This window comes from Chroicocephalus ridibundus, chromosome Z (assembly GCF_963924245.1).
Source record: "Chroicocephalus ridibundus chromosome Z, bChrRid1.1, whole genome shotgun sequence".
NCBI lineage: Eukaryota > Metazoa > Chordata > Aves > Charadriiformes > Laridae > Chroicocephalus > Chroicocephalus ridibundus.
Window position 1 is genome coordinate 19874552 of NC_086316.1, and position 13622 is coordinate 19888173.

General features: G+C 39.8%; 1 protein-coding gene across 1 annotated transcript in view; it reads left to right on the forward strand.

Annotated features, from left to right (window-relative positions):
* The first annotated feature begins 806 nt into the window (after nt 1-806).
* The window catches only part of SRFBP1 (serum response factor binding protein 1), an 85238-nt gene continuing 72422 nt past the window's right edge, over nt 807-13622 (forward strand). The window contains exon 1 of the mRNA XM_063319952.1: nt 807-965. Coding sequence (XP_063176022.1) covers nt 936-965 — 30 coding nt within the window. The 5' untranslated portion in view covers nt 807-935. The remainder of the gene's footprint in view (nt 966-13622) is intronic.

Sequence of the window (13622 nt, forward strand, 5' to 3'; positions counted from 1 at the left end):
TACCTGAAAGGAGGTTGTAGCCAGGTGGGAGTTGGTCTCTTCTCCCAAGTAACAGACGATAGGACAAGAGGAAACAGCCTCAGGTTGGGCCAGGGGAGGTTCAGATTGGATATTTGGAAAAATTTCTTCACCAAAAGAGTTCTTAAGCACTAGAACAGGCTGACCATGGAAGTGGTGGACCCACCACCCCTGGAGGTATTTAAAAGACATGTAGATGTGGTGCTTAGGGACATCATTTAGTGGTGGACTTGGCAGTCCTAGGTTTACAGTTGGATTTGATGATCTTAAAGGTCCCTTCCAACCTAGATGATTCTATGTTTCTATGATAAGGAAACGGAGTGGGGGAGGATAAACCAAAGTCTCAACTCATGTAATCTTTTTTAGGCTAATTCTGTAACAGCAGCAACAAAATGAAAAAAGCAAGAATCTCAGATTATTTCTAAGATTTAAAAAAATTCCGAGGGCAGATGTCTCTTTAGTTCGAGGATTTAGAGGTGTACATCTTCTCATCTCTTTGGTTCGGCCAGCTGATGATGCAATGCAACAGCATAAAATACACCACAACAACGAGAATTTTCAGGTTTAACCTAATGCGAGGTGAGCTCTTTCCAAAAAGCTGCCTCCGACGCGCCACTCCGGATCCTCTTCCTGCTTCTCACCCGCGAGAACCAGAAGAAAACCCTTTTTACCCTCATTTCTAACGGAAAGTGTCCGGCGCGCTGCCCGGGGAGGGCCTGGAGGACCGAGGCCTTGGAGAGCCGGCCTAGAGAGGCTCTAACCATCGAGTTCCAGCCTGGCGTGGGGCTGGCACGGCGCATGCGCGGGGTTTCGCTTCGCGCTGCCGCTGCAGCGGCGTGGGGAGAGCTCGGAGGGGCGGCGGCGCCGGCCGGGCCGGGACGGGGGCCGGCGGAGCTCTGCGGTCAGGGGCCGGCGCTATGGCTCCCGTGCTGAACCTCAACAACGAGGTGAGCCACGCGCCTCCTCTGGGGTGGCGGTGGGAGCAGGCCGGCTGGGGACGGTTGGGCCGGGGAGGGCCAGGCCGGGGCAGCGGCCGTTGGAGAGGGCCGGGGCAGCGGGAGGGGAGGGAAGCGGCAGAGCTCGGGGGCGGCGTGTCCCCCTGCGAGCGGGCCGGGCCGGGCCGGACCCGCGTCTCCCCAGGGCCGGTGGAAGCGGTAGGGAAGGTCCCGTTGCGGCCCCGGCTGCCACTGTCGCCATGTGGCCTGAGAGGGCCGCCTCCGACCCCCCGGGAGACGCTGCGCACTGTGCTGGCTCTCAGCTAAAGGGCTTTGTGAAGAAAGTAAACTACCTTTAGGGGGGCCCAACACAACTGTCGGCGCGTGTGCTTCGGTTCAGCGTCCTGTCATTGAGCGTCAATCGTGTCATCATCATATCATGTCGTGTCTTACTGTGTGTGTGTTCGCGCTGAAGTTTTACAGGTATTGCTAGCGGACCTGCCAAAGTCTCAGCTGCCTGTCTCCCGGATAGTAAAGTCATGGCGTTGCCCGACTTCCTTGGAGGTGGAGGGGTTCAGAATGAGAAATGAATGGGTTAGAACTAGTTTTTTCCTGTTCTGTGAGAAGTTTGGTGTTTCATGTTTCTTTCGGATTTTTTTTCCCCGCTCTGTAGCATGAATTAAATGAGTTATATGTGTTTCAACTGTGTTGGATGTTGACTGCGCATTTGCAAATCATTGTGTTCAATGATGTTTGACACAACCAGCCTCTTTAAACTGTTGCTGCAACATTTAAAGTGTAGCTGACAGTTCTACTGAGCATGTGTTGTATCAGCCTCTGCAGATAGCATTGTGTGCTTCCAGAATTCCTAGATAATTCACAGTATGGTTCAAGTTGCTGTATGTCATCAGCAGAACCAAAATGACAGATTTTGCAAGCATTTTCAGATTATACTTGTATTTAAAGTAAGTTTTATGTTTTAGGTATTTAGTAACTTTGAGAAAGATTGATTTGCAAGTCAGGAATTTAGTAAGAGGTAGTCTGTTTGTCAGAAAAATTGTAGTTTGATAATACATAAAATATGGATATTTACTTGGTAATTTCTTGGAAGATTTTTGTCCTTGCTATTAACAAAAGTTCAGTTGTGGGTGATTTCCCATTGAAATATGCCTGTGAATCACCAAGGAAAGAAGAGAGTATTTCATTCATTGTTGAAGCAGGGATTTTTTTGATTGATCAAGTTCAGGTGGTGATTCATAGTCTTTCACCAAAGAAATACTCATATAAAAAGGGATGAAAAAAAGAAGTGTTATTTGACTGAGGAATGACCAAACAATTCTTCAGAAAAAGACAGAATACAATGAGTTTCTGTATGAAATATTGAAAAATTTCAGTAAGGACACTGGAGACGCTGTTCCTTCTTACAGTTCAAACATCACCCTGTCCTAAGAGGAAGCTGAAAGTAAGTTTCTTAGATTTTCTGGAGGTATGAGCTTTCACAGAATCACAGAAACTTCAGAGTTGGAAGGGACCTCTAGAGATCATCTAGTCCAACTCCCCTGCTAAAGCAGGATTGTCCAGAGCACATTACTCAGGACTGCATCCAGGCGAGTCTTGAAAATCTCCAGAGAAGGGGACTCCACACCCTCTCTGGGCAGCCTGTTCCAGTGCTCTGTCACCCTCACCGTAAAGAAGTTTTTCCGTGTATTTGAACGGAACTTCCTATGTTCTAGCTTGTGCCCATTGCCCCTTGTCCTGTCACTGGGAACCAATGAAAAGAGTCTGGCTCCGTCCTCCTTAAACCCACCCTTTAGATACTTGTATGCCATAATAAGGTCTCCCCTCAGCCTTCTCTTCTCCAGGCTAAAGCTCATCACAGCTCTCACAGCTAAAGCTTCATCACAGCTCGGACAAAAAGTAGACACTCTCTAAATACAGGTCTGTCCAAGATGTAAGGTAGTACAGAGACTGAAATCAAGAGGGACAGAAGGTCGGGCTGGCTAAGAGTAGGATGGAGACCTAGTGTGAATAGTTAAGCAATTTTTTCCATTTCTACACCTACCTATGCCTTTTCATAAGCATCAGAGCTGTATTAATTACTCTGATGACCCTAAGTCATAAAATCTGAAATAAATATTTTCTGTACCAATACCTGGATATCCTCTGTATTTATGACTGAGATTCCCTTTTAAGAACATATTTTACTGGTAAGAGATACTTATCTTCCTCTAATAAAGGTGAAATGGTGGAATTTGAGCATCAATACAGTAATGATTTTTGAAAGTCTAATGTTTTACATGAACTATTGGATTTTTCTTGTGTATTCTTACAATTTGCTAAGGGAAAAATTTACTGTCATTACAAAGCAGCTGTATATACTATGTACCTTTGGCATTCCACAGTCAACCAACGTCTTCCCCCGTTTGTCTATATCAAATAGGCATGACGGTAGTTATTGCAGGAAGAACTTTGTGACCTTTGTATAGCTGATAAACTTGTTTGTCTTAGCTGATTTTACAGTAGTTATGTGTAAGGCCTTATAAATTCAGCTGTCTTATATTTTCTTATTCCAGGTTTTAATTCTGGCAAAGGCAGACTTCTGCTATTAATTAATATCACAAACTATAATGGCCTCCAAAATTATGAAGTCTTAAGAAATTCTAGGATGATGGGTTTCAAAATATTTTTTACTGATTCATATTTTGTTTACAGGAAGAGCAAATAGTTTAAGACCAGTGTTTCTCAGTAATGTGAATTTACAACTTTCTTAATTCTAATTAACCTTTATTTTCATCACTTCCTGTTATATATTTGATACTAGTAACTAACAAAAAAATAGTTATTGATGTCCAAAAACTTATTTGTTCTGGAGTGTCTACAGCATTCCTGTAAGTTGTATTGTCATAGGTAAAAGCTGCACAGCATCTGCTTGTACAGATAAGAGATATTTGTGTAGCTTATTTCTGAATGGCAAGGATAATTACTAAACACTGGAGTAGGTAGCTTCAGTGTAATTCAGTGGCAGGACTTATTTCTGGTATTACTGTCCTGGTGAAAAAAAAACCCAACAAAACAACCCTCTCACTCTTAATGGAAAGTTTTGTTAGTACAGTGTAAAAATCAAGCCTTTGATTCCAATATTATAATGAAGTAAAGTGTACACATGTTGAAATTAAAGAACATTTAACTGGCTGATGATTTAACTTCTTATCACTAAAGAAACTTGGAAGTTTAATAATATTATTATTATGAAAATCTAATACACAAAGGAAATGAGACAAATAAAGGACTGTGATGTCTGTGTCCTTTCTGACAGCTTTTGAATTCATTGACTAATTTCAGAGATTTTGGAAAGGAGTAGAGACCTCAAAAGTTGGGGTTTTTTTTTTCTAAAATTATCATTTGGTTAAAGAGTAGTGCTTCCATGAAGCAATATGCTCCCAACTGTTCTGATCTAATAGGGAACAAAGAATGAAAATGTCATACTGTTTAGGTGACTGCATGAATAGGATCTGAAATTACTGTGCAGCGGTAAGAATCCTGGATGAAAGAAAGAGGGAATTGCAGTTGTTGTGATGAAGTGAAATAAGACAGAAAAATGTAAGAAATCGGTCATAATTATTCAGCTATTCACAGAATAATCAGTTCAGACATTCTATCCATAATTTAGTTTATTTTTTCATGTGAAGTTGTTTATATCTGTGGAACAGCTTCAGAAGCTCATTATTTCCATGTTAACAAACAGGTATTGTGCCAAGAGTGTATAAATGTTCTTTATATTTTTCTCTAGTTGCATACATACCCAGATAATAACAGAAAAAGCAAGATCTTAGCAGAACTCACAGTTAGCAAGGTGCAGTAATTTTAAGTAATTTAATAATGTGGTAGGTATAGTTTCAGTGTGACTGCATGACTGAAAAACTAAGATTGAAAAGAGTTAAAAAACACAAATGTTTTTGTAATTCAGACATCCCATTCCTGTAAGGGATTATTGCATTTTGATTTCTGTGCCCAGGACAGAGTTGGTGGTGGGAGGAAGTAAAGACTGCAATTAGCTAGAACAAAGTGAAACAGTGAAGACTAGAGCTTTTGAGAAAGAAGAGAAGAATGCAGTATTTCTTACCATTTTCTACTCATCATGTTCTTTTACACAAGGGAAAACAATGTGTAGAATTAAAAAGTTCAGTCTTAAAATTATTATGTATCGACTGCATATGATCATGCTTTTTTGGGGTTTGTCTGTATTAAGCCTAATTGTATTCTCATCTCGTGCTCGTGGTTAATTTTATAAGCATGCAGACTGAAGGAATCTTTTTAAAAAAACTATTTCTGTCTTGTATGTGTTTCCTATTTTAAAAAGCTTTCTAAGAATTTTCAGGTGTCTTGTCACAAAATCGCTTCCAAAATTAAGCTTTTCTGGAAACATTTGCTAGATGGCAGCACATAATCATCAACAGCCATGGACGAGGACAAGTTTAAAGGGAGATAGCTCATGTTTAATGTGAAAAAGGATTGTTGTTGATCAGCCATATACAGTAGTGTGAAATTGAAGCTTTTGAATGAGATCCAACCCAGATTTATGTTTTTTTCAGAACCCGTGCTTCTTAAATTATGTTCTGTTTTTACAGTCATACTCTGCTAACACTATCATATAATTGCAACAAATACAGTTATCACTCTGCCTCCTTTTTTTTCTTTTTTTTTGAATTAAATTTTTCTTACAACTGCTTCAGGGAATTAAGTTGAAGAAAGACCGTGAAGCTAATGCAAATGATGTCTGTATGAATTGTTTTAAAAATAAGTGTTCGAGTTTGTATCTATATGAGTGCTGTAATCGCTGAAGTTGAATATTAGTAACGCATCATATTATGTAAAGCAATTTTAAATCTTCTCAGAGTTGAGAGCTGCTTCTGTCCATGGGACATATGAATTTAATTTGCCAAACTTTTTTGGGCATGGAAACTTTGGTACCAGGTGATTTTTTTGTCTTAAATTTGTATCTAATAATGGCATCCCTCCAAAGTAATTTCTCACTATAAAAATGTTATGGACCTATTAGTGAATTAGAAAAGATTAAGCTTTATTTACAAAGTTATGTTTTTTAGGTAATAAAACCTGATGTCTACATAACACTTGTCATCCACAATTGAAGTGTTCTTTTTCTTTTTTCCTAAAAGTTAGAGTCAAGATAAAAGAATATCTTCAGAGTAATATGTGTGCATGCACATTTTTCAGTCTGCTAAACAAAGTGCAGATTTAAAAAATGCTATGTAGGGAGCTTAGTAATGAAGCTCAAGGTGTTGGATTCCACTCAGTAGTGTTTTGGGTCCCAAAAATTTATGTTGTGGTACACAATATGGTGATACACAGGCCCTTTTACTCTTTAGATTTAGGACTGACATCCTGACCTTTGAGTTATCTGGACTGCAATTTAAATGAATGATATGTTCAGAAAGCAATGTGGACATAAGGATAAGGATTTACACTGATGTAGAGCAAAGTCAGAGATAGATAGTATGGCTTATTATGAAAAACATCAGACAAAAAGCCATGGGAAATGACCTTAACTTGTGAAGACAGACTGACATACAGCTTTTGAAAGTCTGAAACTGCAGTCTGAGTTATTTCTGTAATTCTGTGACACTTGCATCTTCTATCACAGTGCAACCAGAAGTAAATGTTCATTTGCAAATACTTCTATAAAGGCTGGGTTGGCCTGGTGTAGCATGGGTAGGTGTCATGTTTGTCATTAATTGGTCAGGCATAGCTAAGATAACGGATGTAAGTAGAAAAACAGTTACTGAAGCTGCGTTTATGCATGCCTTCATTCACAAATTTCTGAAAGGCCAGGTATATGCTTTTAAAAGTAAATCAGTTTTGGTGACCAAAGCTTCTGCGTAGCAGTGAAAAAAACATGGTCTGACTGGCATATCAGGTGGAATTGTTAAAGAATAGAGAGGAATTTGAGAAGGTCATGCGTTCTTCCTGAAGCTGAATTGACCTGTATAGCCAGGAACTGCTTCATGATTTTTCTAAGGTGCATTAAATGTAAAAAACCAGATTACTTACCCATAAGAGTCCATAGTGCGTTATATATTTCTGTTATTGATACAGTAGGTCCATCGTGCTTGTATATTTGTCAATTTTAAATTGATCTGAAATGAAGTTAATTTAAAGGTTTTTAGTTGTTGAATGATAACCATTTTTGCAGAGAAACATTTCATACAAAGTGAGTTTAAGACTTCTCCATGGTATTTGTTTGCAGTTACTTAAGATCTTCCTTATTTTCAGTATTCTTTACCATTATGACTGCCACGTCACTCAGATGTGACAAGCCTCTCTGTGTTTTCATTGACTTAAGATGACAATTTAGACATATAATTCAAGATTTTTCTTATTCATGACTTACACACACACACCATTTTAGGCTATAGAAACTGCGGCAGTTTTTAACATTAAAAGGCCTTTCATATAAGCCTTTTTGTGAAGAATTGCTTTGCAGTTCAGTATGTGGTGTCTCAGACACATGCGGCGTGCCCCCAGAGGATTGATTCTCTGACTGTGGTTTCATGGGCAGCTGGACTCACTGCTTCTGAAGCTGGGGCTTCTCACTCTCTGTTGCTGCTCACCCATTCCAGCCACATGGTCGTGCCTCCCTCTTCTGTGTGCAGAATAAATTTTTTGCTAGGGTAGTTTTCTGCTACTGATTTAAGGTAGCATGGTCTTAGAGGGAGTGAGAACAGCAGGAACATGGGACCAGGGATGAATGGGAGGCGTGTGGAAGAGCAGTGGAGATGGGCTGTCCCTCTTCCACCACAGTGAGCTGGTCACTTGGCTTGTGGGGCTGGTAGAAATGTGATGTTCTTCATTTCACTTCAGTCTTTAGGCAGTGACATTTCTGTGAAATCAACATAAGATTTGGGGAGGGTGTTCAACCAGCAAACCCTAAAATAGTCAGGATGATTATATGACCTTCAGTTATGTTGTTCAGGAGGTGTTTGTTACGGAAATTAACTAGTGGTCAAGGCTCCAAGGGCAGGAGAACTCCAGGGTTCAAAGAGGAAGCCAAAGGAGCCCTTACTTTTCTCTGATCTTGATAATGTTGCATAATAAGTTCACTGGAGAGTAATTACAAATCAACTTGAAAGAAGACTCTTATAGTTTCACTGTTATATTTAAATAAGTTTATATTTATTTTTGGAAAATGTGACCAGGGGTATATTAAGGGGGAAAAAAAATCCTAGTCTCTTACCTGTTGCAAAAGAACTCTTAAAAACAAGTTGCAGTCCAGTAATAAGTAAAGCAAGATGTAATTTTCAGGAGTTGTATTTCCCACAGTAATCAGAGAAATGAACACTTAGGCCTTCTTTCTTGGGTTTTCTTGGAAATTGCTTTTCGCTAGCATGAAGAAGCTGTTGTGAACATTCAATTTTTAGTATATTATCCAAAGGTCTAGTGTTACATAAGGTATATTGTGATATTTTTAAGTGCATTCCTGGATCTTCTTTACCAGTGATGAAAAAGAATCCTATATGGAAACTTTCAAAATAACAGCGACTGAGTGCTGCAGGCACTATGGTGTTTAAAGCAGTCTGAAATACTGGGCAGCCAGCCCAGTGCGGTGATCCAGGCTTCTCTTTGAAATAAAGTAGCTACCCCCAAAGATCTGTTTCGTGTACTATCCCCTGGGCTACGTGGAAATTCAGGAGTTCCTTTAGGGCAATTTAATATTCCTGTGTGCGGACTTTATAGCTGCCTAAAGGGGAGGTAAGGCATAAGGTGAGGTATCTGACCAGTATTATCCGGTATTGGACTGAGCTGTGAGATGTCTTACTGCTCATAATTCAAAATTTTATGCCTTCTTTCAAGGCATGCCTCTGTCTGATGGGGAAAATGCTGCCTTTTTTTGTTTAATGGCTTAGTTGCTAAAAATTTTCCAGTAGTTGAGAAAGCTGGTGTGTAGGTTCCCTCAGTTTGAGTGGAATCCTGTGATCTCAGTGACCAGCAGAGTGCACTAATCACAAATACTAACCAATACTAACGCTGGGCTACTGTCCAGGGAAAAAAGGGAGATTCTATGGGGTGAGGGGAGTCTGGTCATGTATTTCACCAGTGTGAGCGTTTCCGTAGGAAAAGTCCTCGGCAGTGCTCCAAAGGCTGCTTATCCAACAATTAACATAAAATACATGAGCTCCCTCAAAGGAAATACTGGAACTCAGAACTCTTTACCCCCAAGGAAATTCTTCTTGCTGGTCTACAGATGAGTTCCCTTTTGCTGTTTTGTCTCTGGCTTATCAGCCTTGTTTGTTCCAGCACCTATCTGTCATGCTGGCCAAGTCACTCTGTGGAAGTAGAAGCATTTGTCCTAGACTCCTTCACGTTGAAGAAGGTCTGTAATTTTAGGCTTTTCAGTTCTGATAAGTGCCTCAACGTCTAAACTGTTCCTCAGATGGTGGACACCAGTTCTAGTACGGTCCTAAGCTATCTATCAGTATGGTTAAGATAGATCAGAGAGACTCTGTCTTTTGGGCAACTTAAGTCAGCTTTAGGTTCATCTGTCACCACTTCAAAATTATTGTTAAGGTAAAGTGGCTAACACTTAGATACTTTTGAAAAAGTACAGGTGCTTAGAATGCTCTGTCGTCAGCTGTGGCTGTATCCTGGCACTGCCAAAATCTCCGTATCCCCGGCTTGCACGTGGTTTTAAATACTTCCTTGAAGCTGGTCATACAGTCTCTAATATGTCACTGAAAACGGTCTAAAGTCTTGGAAAGGCATATAAACCAGTTATGAAAACTGACGAAAAATAAACTTATACACAATTCAAAACAAAATAGCTAATGTGTTCCATCAGTTTATTTCTCAGTATACTTGCAAATCACTACTTTTTTTTCTATAAAGTCCAAGTGTGTGCAAAGTTAGAAAGCAAACAGGACTTTCTCTTTAAACTCTGCAATACTTGGCAGCAGTCATTTTAGCTCTATGGAAATGCATGTAAAAATTCTTGCATTACTTGTGTTACTAATAAATAATTCTAAGCACAACAGTTTCTTAAAGGAGGGGAAAACTGTGCTAGATTGGGCTTGAATTCTGCTTAAAACAGTTCAAGTGTTAAATTACTGACATTCTTTTACAGACCATGTAAATGTCCTAAGGAAAAGGTCTTTTGAAAGCTTATGAAATTTCCAAACTTATACTCTGTGAGATAGAATTCTGAGGAATTGTGGCTTTTTTTTTGTTCCCTAGGAACTGTTCCAGCAGCTGTTTCTAAAGTTTCTACAGTTGCCACATCATCAGTTATACTAATATTAACAGCAAATTCTGATCTGCTATTCACACAGATTTTGTTTCAGCAGATTACTGAAGCAATTAAACACAGCAAACTATGCAGTTTTTTGCTTCTGGCAATATTGTGTACAGCCGTTATCAAACTACTGTACTTCAGGATAGAAATGAAAACTTTTCCTTAGCTCAAGTGGTTTATATAAAGTGTGTGTGGTAGGCCACGTAGACTAGTAAGATGCTCTCGTAAAACAAAACATCTGTGGTTTCTTGGTGTGGTAGTGTACAATAATGAAAAAAACATGCAAACATGGTCATGGGAAACTTTGTAACTTTTATTTTAAAGGAACTGTGAGATACTTGCAGTACACAGTATAGTCTTTTATCAGATGTAATTTATGGGTATATATGCATGCATAAAATACAATTTAAAAAAATGGTTCTATTACAGTACACGTGCTTAATTGCTTACTGCTGTCATTGCAGACATCTTTCTGCAACCTTTGCATTGCTGAGCCTGAAGCTTACTGCCAAATGAAGAAGGAAGCAAGGCTGAAATGGGTGTAGAAGGGAAGGGATAGCGTTGGATTTTTTTCCTAATAGAATATGGGGTTTGGGGGAGGAGAGGTTCCTAGAAGGAGAATACAACTCAATCGTGAATTCATTGCAAATTGGCGATTGGTATAGCCATGATAAAATTCTTTTCAGTTTGTCTTGTGCTGCAGAGGTCAGTAGTGAAGAGCAATTAAGGGAAAAGTTTTTTAGTTAGGATTTTCAGCACAAAAGTGGCCAGCTGCTAAATTCAGTAGCCTTTTTATTGTCCTTTAAATCATATAAGAGAAGGGATTTAAAATTCTTGTACTGATTTTATATGAAAAAAATAAATTACCATTACGCTATTTCTGTTGCAAACATGTGTCGCGATTCATAGGGCATTTAATACCAAATTAAATCTCTGTGCATGTGTATATATATATTCAAAACTAACTACTTAGAATGCAAATCAGTTATCATTTTTTTAGAATGCAAATATTCTGTTCATTTTTATTCTGGTGTCTTTTCTGTTCTGCAGTCATCTGACTTAGACTCATGCTTTTCCATTCTGTAATTTTTGTGTTGAGTAAACAGGTCAAAATTGGGTCCAGCAGAGTATTTGTGTAATTCCTCTTGGAGAATTTCTATTTAAATCACCAGTAAGCTCAATACTGAGATTTCCATGACACTAAAAATAAGCTCTTAAATTCACAAATTTAAGATTGTGTGTACTATCTAGAGATCTGGTTGGATTAATTCAGTTGTGTTGCAAGCTAGTTTGTTGTGTGTTTGTAGACCTGTATAAATTCTTTTTATCTGTGGTCAAGGAAATGTTGTATACAAACTGGCTCTCAGCAGTTTAATTGGACAACTACCAATTTAAGATATTAGTGTATAGCAGCTTGGTAGGGTGAGAAGTTAGACTGCAAGGTCTTTAAAGTTGATAACAGTGTGAAAGAGTTCAGTCTCAAAAATTCACTACCCCAACTAGGGGCAGAAACAAGTAAAATTCCAGTAGGATCAGGAGCTCAGAGTGAGGAGTGAAATGTGAGCGAATTTTTGTTCACTGTTTTTCATGAGTCAAATGTTGGAATTGGGGCTTGTCTATATCCTAAAACATACTGTGTGTTGAGGTAAGGTGCAAATGTAAGCAGTGAATCTGGACTAGCTCTTTGGAAGCTATTTTAGAACAAGAGTGCCATCTTATGATTTGGCTTACTTGGTTTCCAAATAACTGTAATAATGAGAATAAGACAGTTTCAAATAAAAATCTCCAAACATGCTTTAAAATGTCTATAAAGTTGTGTTTATTCCTTCATTATTTTTGTTCTCTTTTTTTCTTCTGCAGTTCAGGAGTTCTTTGCTTGTTTCCCTAGATTCTAACCTTGCTCATTTCAGTAGAGAATGAAAACTAGCCAGGAAAATAAAACTGACCAATAGAAAACAAAACTTATTTGCCACAGTATAATTCTTAATACTTTTTAAACTAAAAATCTTAAAACAACTTTTTTTTTTTGTCTTGAAAGGAAGTGTTCCCAAGAAAGCCCACCTCTTTTAAAGAAAACAGTGTTTCAAAGCTCGTGGTGGAGCAAGGCAAACGGAAATGAGATTTTTTACATAAACAATACATACAGCGTATCACTGGCATAGAGCAACCAGTAAATGCCAAGTTATATCTGAATCTCTAAGTGGTTAGGGGAGTATTTTCCATTAAATTTGTAGGCATTATGATGTCATCATAGATGACACATGACATGGTCACATAGATGGCCTCTCAAAATTTTTAGTGTGATAATGGGCTATCATCATTATTTTCAGAATCAGCTGTACCGTTGGGATCCACCCAAGGGTACTAAGGGTGGATGTGCTCTCACCAAGCCACTTGCCATCATTTATCAGCAGTCCTGGCTAACCGGGGAGGTGCATTAGACTGGAGGTTAGTGAATGTGATGCCATCCAAAAGAAGGGCTGGAGGAGCATCCGGGGAGCTTGTCAGTCTGACCTCAGTGCCTGGGAAGGTTATGGGACAGACAATCCTGAGTCCCATCATGTGGCAAGTACAGGACAAGCAGGTGATCAGGCCCAGTCGGCATAGGTTCATGAGAGGCAGGTCCTGCTTGACTAACCTGATCTCCTTCTATGATAAGGTAACCTGCTCAGTGGATGAGGGAAAGGCTGTAAAGGTTGTTTACCTGGGCTTTAGTAAAGCCTTTGTCACTGTTTCTCATAGCGTTCTCCTGCGAAACTGTCTGCTTGTGGCTCGGGTGGGCATACTCTTTGCTGGATGGCCAGGCCCAAAGAGCTGTGGTGAATGAAGTTAAATCCAGTTGGCAGCCGGTCACAAGTGGTGTTCCCCAGAGCTCAGTATTGGGGCCTGCTCTGTTTAATGTCTTTATCAATGATGTGGACGACGGGATTGAGTGCACCCTCAGAAAGTTTGCAGACGACACCAAGTTGGGTGGGAGTGTTGATCTGCTGGAGGGTAGGATGGCTCTCCAGGGGGATCTGGACAGGCTGGATCAATGGGCCAGGACCAATGGTATGAGGTTCAACAACGTCAAGTGCTGGGTCCTGTACTTGAGGCACAAGTGCCCCATGCAGCGCTACAGGCTTCAGTAACAGCGGCTGGGGAAGTTGCCTGGCAGAAAAGGACCTGGGGATATTGGTCGACAGCTGTCTGAATATGACCCAATGGTATGCCCAGGTGGCCAAGAAAGCCAACAGTATCCTGGCTTGTGTTAGAAATAGCGTGTCCAGGAGGACTAGGGGAGTGATCATCCCCCTGTACTCAGAACTGCTGAGACCACACCTAGAGTACTTTGTTCAATTTTGGGCCCATCGCTAGAAGAAAAG